Source organism: Cebus imitator, unplaced genomic scaffold (assembly GCF_001604975.1).
Source record: "Cebus imitator isolate Cc_AM_T3 unplaced genomic scaffold, Cebus_imitator-1.0 Scaffold72, whole genome shotgun sequence".
Taxonomy (NCBI): Eukaryota; Metazoa; Chordata; class Mammalia; order Primates; family Cebidae; genus Cebus; species Cebus imitator.
The window spans coordinates 3,995,907-4,009,044 of NW_016107387.1; the positions used below are offsets into that span (position 1 = coordinate 3,995,907).

Below are 13,138 nucleotides of genomic sequence, written 5' to 3' on the forward strand. Positions count from 1 at the left end.
GGCCACCCTCCCCCTCCCATGGTGAGGCACCTTGACTGCCCTCCCAACCCCTGCCCAGTTATGTGACTTCCATAAGCCTTACAGAAGCCTAGAAAGAATTCCCAGGAAAACAAATGTTTTGTAGAACCTGATGGAAGACAGTTTTCCGGGGGTGGAGGGTGGGGAAGTTTTTGGAATAGCGCCCAGAGTGAGCCTGTCCCAGGGGTAGTTTTCATAGTTGATTTAGTAAGTCTCCAAGCCCAGAGTCGCCCCTACTCTGCAGCCACTGGGATTCCCGGTGGAGTGGAGCATACGGCTGGCTGCTGCCCCTCCCCAGCTTGAATCTCCGGATTGTGGAGTTGGGACCACAGCTGATGACTTGCATCCTCAGTGGCTGCCGTTTCCCCTCAAGACTTCAGGAAAGGCAGAAGCGACTGTGAAATCAACAACACCTGTGTAGTGCTTTGTCATTCTAACAATACTTTCACATACTTTAATTCAATCTCCACATTCAAGGTAGGCTGGGCAGGAAATACTGTCTCCATCCTAAATATACAGATACTTATGCTCAGTGGTGACGGCCGACTTGCTTTGAATCTATCAAGTGGGCCTGGAGAGTGCTTTGACTTCTCCTGGCCCAGGTTCTCTTCATGGTCCCTGCTGCCTTACTTGATCTGTAATCAGGGTCACCAGGAACAGTTGGGCAGGTTTTTCCTGCAAGGACAAATCATGGGAGCTTGTGCTGCCCTTGCCAAACTACCCGGCTCCACAGAAGGGGGCAGCTAAGCAAAGCCTGACCCACCAGCTATGCTCTGTGCACCTGAGGCTGCCTCGGCCCAATGAGGGCATCTTGTTCTCACTAAAAGCACCTGCATGGACTTGTGGTGACCTGGTCAATAAAATGTGGCTCCCAATCCCTAGGAGGAGACGTTCTTGGCAAAACTCTGTGACGAGTGTCATGTCAGGGTCACCACCTGAGACACTGATCACTACCAGTGGAGGTCTATCCTACAGACCTTGACTCAGCTACAGATGAATAAAATACACGCTCATACCTAGTACAATGATTTGAGTGGGATAGGGATGGTCCTCTGCCGCTTTCAGAGGGCGATTGCAGCTGTCCATGACTCTCTGTTCCTCCTCGCAGGGATTCAGTATAGGTTTAATAACAGAGATTCTAAGACAACATGCTTGTGAATAATCAACATGGTTAAAAGAGTGGTCTTTACGAATAAAAGGTCTTGGCTGGGGGGGTGCCTAGAATAAACACCGTTAACGGGTAAGTCCTCTTTGACCTCCCGCTAAGAGGACCATCTAACACAAAGCTTACACGAGGATTAGAGCAGGGACAAAGGAATGTGGCGTAAACAGACTTAACTGGGAAAGCTTTTGTTATTCTAATCTTTTACCCTGTGACTTAAAGTTCTAATGTAAGAGCTGGCTGCCTTCAGCCCATTCCATTAAAACCTTTCGGCCTTCCAAAAAGTTTGAGACTATAATCTTATAACTCTCCCTAATATTTCCCTAATATTTTGCCAGCCACCCCGAGTGAATCCCAATAAAAATCCCATTAGGGAATCTTGAGTTCACCCTAGAATGACTGGCCCGTGAGTCCATGTGAGAAGGCTGGGAGAGCAGACTTGAATTCTGTGTTCTTTTCATCCTACCCAGGTACGGGAGCTGGAAAATGAGCTTGATGTGGAACAGAAGAGAGGAGCTGAGGCCCTGAAGGGGGCCCACAAATACGAACGCAAAGTCAAGGAGATGACTTACCAGGTAGAGGTCCCAAAAACTTCAGCCAATGCTGTATGGATCAAGCCCCATCAGAAGTGACCGTGGGTTTGCGGGCCCCTGCCACGTGTGCTCTGTTTGCAGGCTGAGGAGGACCGCAAGAATATCCTCAGGCTCCAGGACCTGGTGGACAAGCTGCAGGCCAAAGTGAAGTCTTACAAGAGGCAGGCTGAGGAGGCGGTGAGCACAGGAGGTCCCTGGGAGTGCCCACAGACAGACTGTCCCTGAGGCAGCCTGGGTGTCCCTGCCATCCCTGAGTGGGAGCAGGTTCCCGGTTGGTAAAGTCCTCTGAGTCCCAGGCCCGAGTTTGCATTTGCAGGCTATATACCCAGAGACATCTGCCCTCTTCCTCTCCTGGTCCATGTTAAGCCTTCCTCACCTCTATCACCTCTGTGCCTTCTTGCCTCACCCCACTTGGCCAGCCCCATCCATCCCCTTCATCCTACCCACCGTGACTCACGTGACCCACCCCAGGGCATCTGAGCCTATCCTGCTGGCCTTAGATCACCCTGACTCTCCCAAACCACCCCAGCCTACCCTCCCAGTCCTTCCTGTTCCCATGACCTGACCTGAGACACCTCATCCTAATTCCCACCATCCTGCCACAGCCCACCCTCCTAGGCGCCCCCATCTCCAGCCTTCCTCAGCCCTCCCTAGTGCCCTCCACTCCATTCCATCCTTTTTGATCCACCCTTTAATCAAATAGGTGAAATCAACAGGAAAGAAATGGAATGGGCTGAAATCAGTGTCTCCCAAAGTGTCCTCAGAGGACACTGGTTCCGAGGGATATTAAAAGCAGGAAGCTGGGACTGTGGGGAGATTTTTCTTTTTTTGTTGTTGTTGTTTTTCTTTGTTTTTGTTTTTTTTGAGACGAAGTCTTGTTCTGTTGCCCAGGCTGGAGTGCAGTGGCGCAATCTCAGCTCACTGCAACCTCTGCCTCCTGGGTTCAAGCAATTCTCCTGCCTCAGCCTCCTGAGTAGCTGGGACTACAGGCATGTACCACCACGCCTGGCTAATTTTTGTATTTTTAGTAAAGACAGGGTTTCACCATGTTGGTCAGGCTGGTCTCAAACTCCAGACCTCATGATCCTCCTGCTTCAGCCTCCCAAGGTGCTGGGATTACAGGCGTGAGCCACCACACCCAGCTGAGCTTTTTTGTTTATAGAAAATAAATAGTTTGGGAAACTCTGAGTTAAACAAAGTTACACTGGTTGCTTTACCGCAAGGATTTCTCAGATTTCGTAGATGTTGTAGAGTTTGACATGTCATGTAAAAAAGTGCAAGAGGGGTTCCAGAATATACCATTTCTCACACTTAATTGATGTTGGAACCTTCTTATTGTATGCAGAGCATCTCACAAGACTACTTTTCTGAGGACCAAAATTTAGGGGAACCTGCCCTGGACAAATGACTGAGCTGCTCCCATTGCTCTTTTTCCTCCCTGCCCCGGAGCCTGGTGGGTTCAATCCTAGCCACAGGGAAGCAGATTTGAACTGGTTCAGTATTGAGAGCAATTCGTGCACATGGAATTAGTACAGTCCCAGCAGGACTGGCAGGCTACAGGGTGCCCAGGAGACCACCTTAGTCAGAAATCCTTGAAATTCCCCCAAATAGACCAGTAGAGTGGGCTGGCCCTAGACAGATGGTGCTGGGCAGAGGCACAGGACAAGGGAGACTTGGGCCATTGGTCTTTATACCTTTAGGTGTCTTGGGAGAGTTCTAAGCTTAGGTCTCCTCCAAAGATCTCTACGGAACAGATACCCTATAGAAGAGGTACAAAGGAACATGTGGAGGTCCTAGGAGGGACTGTAGCCCCTGCAAGGTGATCCAAGGCAGTACTCATGGTTGTGAGCTGAGAGCCTTGTCCTCACACTCTGGAGAAAGGGAATCCAGGGCCTGGTGACTTAACTCCTCAGAGGCCTTCAGGGACAGGGCACCTCATAATCAGACTGAGAGACTCTACAGTCTCATACCCCCTCTGTCTCCTGTTCAGGAGGAACAGGCCAACACGCAGCTGTCGAGATGCCGGAGAGTTCAGCACGAGCTAGAGGAGGCTGCGGAGAGGGCAGACATCGCCGAATCCCAGGTCAACAAGCTGAGAGCCAAGAGCCGAGATGTGGGCGGCCAGGTAAGAGCAGGTACCGGAGATGCAGCGGCAGCTAAGAACAGATACTGAATATGGGGGCCAGGTAAGAGCAGGTACCTGAGTATGGCTTCTTCCCAAGAAGTCCCAAGACCCAGGGGAGTCCCATGGACCACCCAGGGAGAGCTTGGATGATGACTGTTGATCCTGTCTTGCCTGTTGCTGGTCATGCACTCCCAAATGCTACTGTTTTAGCAGACTCCTGTGGTTCCAGGCTCTCGGGAGAAGGAGCAGTGAGGTACGACACTGTCATCCCTGTCGCTTCCTGTTGCTGCAGATGCTGCCCATGAAGCCCCTGCTTTGCAGGGCGTTTGTCCTGTCTCCAGTACTTTGATTTGCTTTTACAATGTGCAAAGGGAAACAATGCTATTCCTTAATATTTCTCTGACGTTCCAGATTTTCTAGCTGCTCCACTTCGAGATGATGTTCTGTCTCCCATTTAGTTCACTCATTTCCTATGTACATTCTTTTTTCTCCCACAGAAGATGGAAGAATGAGGCCCACCTGATGCTCATGGCCATGGGACACCTCCGAGAGAGTGGAGGGGAAATGTGTGAGAAATAAATTCTCCTAAATACTCGGATTCCCGGCTCTGCTGTGTTTATTATTGTGGTCCACTCCTCTTCCATGAAGCTGATATTTAGATTATTGCTGCTCGATTGTAAATATAAAATAAGGAATGTGAAAGCGGAGGATCTTTGCTCCAAGTAGAAAAGATGGAAATCCAACCCATGGCCAGGTAAATCACTAGCTTCCACAAACATTTAAAAATAAAGACCTTACATCTCTTAGAATAGATATTATCAGAAAGATGAAAGATAAGTGTTGATGAGGACATGGAGAAAAGGGAACTTTTGTGTGCTGTTGGTGAGGATGCAAATTGGTACAATCATTATGGAAAACAGAATGGGGGTTTTTCAAAAACTTAAAAATGGAACTACCCTATGATCCAGCCATCCCACTACTGGGTAAATATCCAAAGGAAATGGAATCAGGATCTTGAAGCGATATAGTTCCATGTTTATTGCATCACTGTTCACAATAGCCACAATGTGGAAACAACCTAAATGTCCATCAATGGATAAATGGATTTTTTAAAATGTGTGTCTGTGTGTGTGTGTGTGTATCATATATATATATATATCATATATATGATATATATACACACACACATATATGATATATATGTGATATATATATGACACACACACACACACACACACACACACACTCTAGATGGAATCCCAATGCTGTCACATACCAACTGTGTGGCCTTGGGCAAGTTGTTCTCCTTGCTTAGCCTCAATTTCCTTATTCTGTAAGGTGTAGGTAACAATAAAAACCATAGCTTTGCCAGGAGGGATGAGGGGGTTTGGGTGACAGCAGGAGGCACGGGTTTCTTTTGGGATCATGGATGTCCTAAAACTGACTGTGGTGGTGGCAGTATAACTGTGAATATGTTAAAAGCCATTGATTTTTACACTTTAAACACGTAAATTATATGGTGTATGATTACATCTTAATAAAACTGTTTTAAAAATCCATAGCTTCCATTACCTGATAGTAAGTTAATAATGTATGCATGTATTAAAACATTAATTTGTGCACCTTAAATATACACAATTCCTTTTGTCAATTATACTTCAATAAACCTGAAAAAATCCAAAAGGAAGAAAGGAAGTTGGGGGGAAGAAGGGAGGGAAGGAGGAAGGGAAGGAAGGAAAATAAAGATCCTTTTGGCCGGGTGTGGTGGCTCACGCCTGTAGTTCCAGCACTTTGGGAGGCCGAGGTGGGCAGATCATGAGGTCAAGAGATGGAGACCATCCTGGCCAACATGGTGAAACCCTGTCTCTACTAAAAATACAAAATTTAGCTGGGCGTGGTGGCATGCGCCTGTAGTCCCAGCTGCTTGGGAGGCTGAGGCAGGAGAATTGCTTGAACCTGGGAGGCGAAAGTTGCTGTGAGCTGAGATCGCACCACTGCACTCCAGCCTGGCGACAGAGCAAGACTCTGTCTCAAAAAATAAATAAATAAATAAAAATAAAGATCCTTTCAGATACCTGTAGCACATTTTCCTCCTAGAAACTCATAATTCTTATAAATTCATTTCCCCATTTTCTCTGTGAATTTATAGATAGGGACACTGGGGCCCAGATGGATTAACCACTCTGAGTATAGTTGTCTAGGGCAGAGTGGAAATTAGACCCTGGAGGTCTTAGACTTGCAGGCTACCAAGCAACTCCGTGTTTCCATTCCATCCCTTTTAGAAGCTTTGACATACAATTATCTCATGCCTACCCACAGGTCCCCTTAACATCTGAGAAGGTAGTAGATATTGTGAAACTCATTCACTCCTAGGATGACAGATGCTTTAGAAAAGATTGGATAGGGGCTCGGGTACCACCTTGCTCCTCATTGCAGCTAGGATAACTCCTCTCCACCTGCAAGGAGCCTCCTCAGGGTGTTCCGGGTCAAAGGAAAAGGGAACAACTGGCTCAAAGAGATGTCAACTTTCCAAGTCCAGAATGAGACTGGACCCAGGCACCATTTTCCCTCCCCAGTGGAAAAGAGAGCAACTGCTAATTTCATGTCTCTCTCTTGGATCTTAAAGATCGCAGCCATTCTGATGATGTTGATTTGCTTACCTTGAAGGGGCACAGTAAAATGGAATAAGGACCATTATGGATGGATTAGGAGCCAAGACTAAATGTGAGCCTCATCCTGACCACTTAATAGCTGTAGCTATGTGGCCTTGGGTTGGTCACATGTATTCTCTGAACCTGAGTTTCCTCATTGGTCAAGCTGACCTGTGTGGACAGGAGCACAGGCTTTAGTTTCTGGCAAACCTAAATGGAATTCCAATGCTGTCACATACCAACTGCGTGGCCGTCGGCAAGTTAATCTCCTTGCTTAGTCTCAACTTCCTTATTCTGTAAGGTGTAGATAACAATAAAAATCATAGCTTTGCCAGGAGGGATGAGGGGGTTTGGGTGACAGCAGGAGGCACCTGGTTTCTTTTGGGATCATGGATGTCCTAAAACTGACTGTGGTGGTGGCAGTATAACTGTGAATATGTTAAAAGCCATTGATTTTTACACTTTAAATGGGTAAATTGTGTGGTGTATGATTATATCTTAATAAAACGGTGTTAAAAATGCATAGCTTCCACTACCTGACAGAAGTACTGGCTTACTATGTACCAGGCACTGAGATAAGTACACTGTTCTCTAACTCCTTAGATCATTCCTTCTCTCTGGCCTTCTAGATTCTCCTTTTCATCTCATCACCAGCCCACCCCAATTGCCTTTGACACAATGGGGTTGGAAATTGAAGAGGATTGGCAGCAGTGGTGGTAACAGAAAATGATTCTGAGGTTGCCTGCCTCTAACTTCACCACCACCATCATTATGGCTGTCATCATTGCCATCATCATCATCATCACCATCATCATCATTATCACCCTCATCACTATTATAATCGCCATCACCACCATCGTCACCACCACCACCATCATCTTCTCAAGATCACCATCATCATCATCACCACCACTACCACCTTCTTAAGATCACATCACCACCACCATCACCATCATCATCATCACCAACACCTTCTCAAGATCATGATTATCATCACCATCACCATCATCACCACCATCTTCTTAAGATCATATTACCACCACCATCACCATCATCATCATCACCACACCACATTATCAAGATCACCATCATCATCATCACCACCACCATCTTCTCAAGATCACCATCACCATCATCATCACCACCACCACCATCTTCTTAAGATCATATCATCACCACCACCATCACCATCATCATCATCACCACCACCTTCTCAAGATCATGATTATCATCACCATCACCATCATCACCACCATCTTCTTAAGATCATATTACCACTACCATCACCATCATCATCACCACACCACCTTATCAAGATCACCATCATCATCATCACCACCACCATCTTCTTAAGATCATATCATCACCACCACCATCACCATCACCATCATCATCACCACCACCACCTTCTCAAGATCACCATCAGCATCATCATCATCACCACCACCACCATCTTCTTAAGATCATATCACCACCACCATCACCATCATCATTGGCACCACCATCTTCTCAAGATCACCATCACCATCATCATCATCACCACCACCACCATCTTCTTAAAATCATATCATCACCACCACCATCACCATCATCATCAGCACCACCACCACCATCTTCTTAAGATCATATCATCACCACCACCACCTTCTTAAGATCACCATCATCAACATCACCATCACCACCACCACCTTCTCAAGATCACCATCAGCATCACCATCACCATCATCACCATCATCACTACCACCTTCTCAAGATCACCATCAGCATCACCATCACCAACATCACCATCACCACCACCACCTTCTCAAGATCACCATCAGCATCACTATCACCATCATCACCATCATCACTACCACCTTCTCAAGATCACCATCACCATCACCATCATCACCATCACCACCACCACCTTCTCAAGATCACCATCAGCATCACCACCACCTTCTCGAGATCACCATCATCATTACCATTACCATCATCATTGCCAAAAGAGTCCATTGAAACGATCTTTTCAACTGCTTCATCTTCACAGTAAAAAAAGAAAATGTAGGTCAGGAGGGGGAATAATATTTCAAACACACAGAACAACACTGTATGATGCTAAGTGGGCACATGCCCATTTTTCTCTTTTCCATTCCATCCTCCCAACCAACCTGTTAGAAGATCAAGCAGGTTTAATGCCCTCATTTTCTGGAAGTGCTGCAGACAAGTTATGACTTGCCCAATGTTTTGAGGAGGAGATGAGACTGCAGCTTTTCCGTGTCACATTGGTGGGTTTTCCCTCTGCATGGACATGTGGTCAGGATCCAGGGTCCCACTTACTAGCTTTGAGTCCCTGGGCAAGTTACTTCATGACTTTAAGCCTCAGTTTCCTCAGATGTAAAACAGAGTGTAACAGTTGACAGGGGTTTTTTGGTCTTTTATCTATCTTATCATTATTATGCTTCAAGTTCTGGGGTACGTGTGCAGAACGTGCAGGTTTGTTACATAGTTATACACGTGCCATGGTGGTTTGTTACATTCATCAATCTATCATCTACATTAGGTATTTCTCCTAATGCTAACCCTCCCCTAGCCCCTCACCCACCAACAGGCCCCCATGTGTGATGTTCCCCTCTCTGTGTCCATGTGTTCTCATTGTTCAACTCCCACTAATGAGCGAGAACATGCAGTGTTTGGTTTTCTGTTCATGTGTTACTTTGCTGAGAATGATGGTTTCCAGCTTCATCCATGTCCCTACAAAGGACATGAACTCATTCTTTTTTAGGGCTGCATAGTACTCCATGGTGTATATGTGACACATTTTCTATTGCAGCACTGTTTACAATAGCAAAGACTTGGAACCAACCCAAATGCCCATCAAAGATAGACTGGATAAAGGGTTATTTTAAGAAGTAAATAAGAATATGCAAGAATCACAGGTTGTCTAGAGTGGGGCACACAGGAAGCACTCTGATAACCTGTTATCACGATGCGGAGGGTTGAGACATGGCCCCAGGAGGTAGGTCGAGTACAAGACAGGGATCCAGTTGCACAAGAGTCTGGGGTTTTGGCTGTATCTCTAAGGGGTTTTCTCTGGTTTGAGAAGTTAATATACGCAGTTGGGGGTCATTTAAAAAATCCTATGGATTCACTCCTCCCTGATACGCCAACAAAACCAAATCTGAATTCCCTCTTCTCAAGTACTGTCAAGTTCAGCGGGGGCTCTCTCAGATTAAGATGCCCTTAAGGAGGTGTGCACTTACCTGGCTCCCACATCCCAGCTCCTGGCTCACCAGATCTCTGAGTTAGAAGAGAAAGAACCTTCCTATATCCTTCACAGTACGTAACAATGTCTTATATTTCATCAAAATTCTGAATATTGAAGGAATAAATTAATGAATGAATAAGAGAGGCATCAGATATGCTCTGATGATAAGTAACTAAAGATAAATATTTGTTTCTTTTCTGAGGACTAGAAGAAAGAGAAGAGAGTGAAGCTGAGAGGTTCGTGTGCTGAGTTTTCCTTCCCAGCACGTACATGTCAAATTTTATCTGGCAGCTGGAAACTGTCTTAAGCCCTCAGTCTGAGTTGGGTACCTCTGGACCCTTGTACTCTCTTACAAAATGGAAAAGGAGGTATAGGGGACCTTGCCTTGGGTCTGTCACACCGTAAGATGGGGGTGCACAGAACAAAAGCAAGAAAGCTTGGGTTCCTATCCTGGCACGTCCATACTTTTCAGAGGGCCTTGGGCAAGTCAAGAAATGTTCCTGAGCCTCAACATGGGGCTGAAAGTCCTGGCATTACCTACCTGCAGGACGCAGTTGTTAAAAGGTTCCCATGCAATGCACAAAAATGTTTCCTCAGCTATGCAGCATTGCCCAAATTGCAGATGGCATTATTGCTGCTGTTTTACTAACAATCATGATAATAATAATGCTATTGCCTTTATTATTGTTGTTATTCAGGAGTAAAACGAGTCTCCAAACCTGAACTTTCAGCTCTAGGGAGTTGGAGAGCAGTGCCTACCCTGGCCTAACGCCCCCTTCAAAACGGAGCTTTGCTGCCACCTCCTGGCTGTGGAAAGGCATGCCTTTCACTATACAAATGACCTACAGATGAAACTCATAAAATCTTGAATTAGCTATTCAGAGTCAGAGATGTTATTGGGAATCACGTTCATCTGGAACAGCCCACTGGTTTTGCAAATGACAGAAATCAGATTAGTGATAGGCTCTGGTAGCCCCTCAAGACATAGCATCGGAATCAGATATCCCAGGTCTTTCAGATCCCAAACCAGGGCTTCCTCAAACCGAGTACCCACAGAAAAAGACCTTGCAGAATCTTGCGATGGAGGGCTAGGACTCACTGGACAGAGAAAGAGTGGACCCTAGTGATGGTCTTGGCAGAAAGAGTATGACATGGCCAAGAATCTCTCCCAAACCTCATGCTCCTCATCCTAGGAGACTCTGGCAGGCTGAAAGAGAAGTGTTGGTCCCAGGGAGGAGCAGTACACCTACACAAATAGCCTCCTGCCCCTCACAGGAACAGGTGAGCAGACCCTAAATGTTTCTGGGGTGAAGGTGACCAATAGCAATTCTAGAAAAGTTTCCCTAGCCCTTTTTCTATGCCCAACACAAAGGACAAGACGTGTACTCCATGGCAGGATACTCAAGGTGCCATTTGATCCTTGATATCCTTTCCACTTTTCTCCAGCCTGATCAATGCCCCCAGGAGGTTGACATCAATGGGATCCCTTGCCCTGGCCTTTGGGTGGGGAGCTGAGATAGAAGAGCAGAGGGAAGGAGGCAATTGAGAGCAGTATGCATTCCCTGTGTCTCTCCCCGTAGTTCAAAGTCCCATTCCATATCAGGTATCCCAGTCTCCCAACCCTTCTGTCTCCAGGTTCTGGTAACCCAGTCTCTCTTACCCATTACTTGTACCTCCTTGCAGGCTAGGGAAGGTAATGGAGCTCTGAGTTAATAGACCTGAGATTTTACTCTCTCTCGGTGGTTTCCCTGTACCTGCCCACACCTTTGTAGAGAGGCTGTTCCTCAAACGCTCCTCATATTATGCTAATTTGGCTGTTGACCTAGTTTGGATTTGTGTCCCTGCCCAAATCTCATGTCAAATTGTAATCCCCATTGTTGGAGGAGGAGCCTTGCTGGGAGATGATTGGATCATGGGGGTGGATTTTCCCCCTTTGCTGTTCCTGTGATAGTGAGTTCTCATGAGATCTGGTTGTTCAAAAGTGTGTAGCACCTCCCACTTCCCGCTCTTCCTCCTGCTCCAGCCATGTAAGACATTGCCAGCATCCGCCTGCCTTCTGCCATGATTGTAAGTTTCCTGAGGCTTCCCTAGAACCTGTACAGCCTAAAGAAACAGGAACCAATTAAACCTCTCTATAAATTACCTTGTCTCAGGTAGTTTTTTCTAACAGTGGGGGAATAGACTAATATAGATGTGCTATCTGTTGTTGGCGCGTTCAACTTGCCTGATACAGGACGTCTGCCCTACACAACCGTTTTACGCTTTATGGCCCTTTCTACAGAGCAGGACCAGCTGACCATGTGAAGTAAGAGTGCTACCCCACAGCTATTTGTGAGTATCTCCAGGATATAAATCCCATTCAGCAGACAATAATGCATTCAGTTTCATTGCACACTTCAACATGGTACTGACCTTCACCAAAATCAAGCTTTTAAGATTACTTTCAGGTCCCTTTTTAAATGCAAGCCAGAGGTTACACTCCTAACTCTTGAAGAAGCAATCATTTCTTCCCAAGATCTAAGTGAGATCAGTGGCGACCCAGAACCAGCTCATTCCAGCTCAGAGGGGCCAATTATAAAATGTTCAGGAATTTTGTGAGCCAGTTGTTAAACAGAGACACTATCAAAATTAAATTATGTAAACTTATAATTAAATAATATTAATAAGAAAGGTACTACATAGCCAAAACTTATAACTTAATTATTTATAACATTTGATCTATAATCTCCTGAGGTTACCTACAACTAGGAAATCTGTGTGGTGAAAATACTATCCAATCACATGCTCCTTGTGCCTCATTCCATCTCTGCAATCAGTGATGTTATGTTGTTAGCTTGGAATTAGCCGTGGTTGGAATATTTGCCCCACAGAAATGGGCAAACACTATAGAACAGGATTTTTTCCTTTTTTTGTTAAACATGCACCAGCACACCACTGAGTGGACCCAGTGAAATCTAAGTAAAAACACAACTACTCTTCTGTATATAAAGATATTGGAGGCTGGGCGCAGTGGCTCACACCTGTAATTGGCACTTTGGGGAGGCTGAGGCAGGTGGATCACTTGAGGTCACGAGTTCAAGATCAGCCTGGCCAACATGGTGAAAAGTAGCCGGGTGTGGTGGTGCGTGCCTGTAATCCCACTACTCAGGAGGCTGAAGTAGGAGAATCACTTGAACCTGAGAGGCGGAAATTGCAGTTAGCAGAGATTACACCATTGTACTCCAGCCTGGATGACAGAGGAAGACTCTGTCTCGAAATAAATAAATAAAATAAAGTTTAAAAAGATATTGGTGTAGGTAGGGAAAATCCCTCTTCCTAACCACCCGCAAGTCCAACTAGGTA

At 45.9% G+C, this 13,138-nt stretch overlaps 1 protein-coding gene across 1 annotated transcript in view; it reads left to right on the forward strand.

Moving 5' to 3' along the window:
- MYH13 (myosin heavy chain 13) overlaps positions 1–4,496 on the forward strand; it is a 67,259-nt gene extending 62,763 nt beyond the window's left edge. The window contains exons 38-41 of the mRNA XM_017531427.2: positions 1,651–1,755; positions 1,855–1,950; positions 3,764–3,898; positions 4,396–4,496. Of these exons, the coding sequence (XP_017386916.1) occupies positions 1,651–1,755; positions 1,855–1,950; positions 3,764–3,898; positions 4,396–4,410 (351 nt within the window). The 3' untranslated portion in view covers positions 4,411–4,496. The remainder of the gene's footprint in view (positions 1–1,650; positions 1,756–1,854; positions 1,951–3,763; positions 3,899–4,395) is intronic.
- The last annotated feature ends 8,642 nt before the right edge of the window (positions 4,497–13,138 follow it).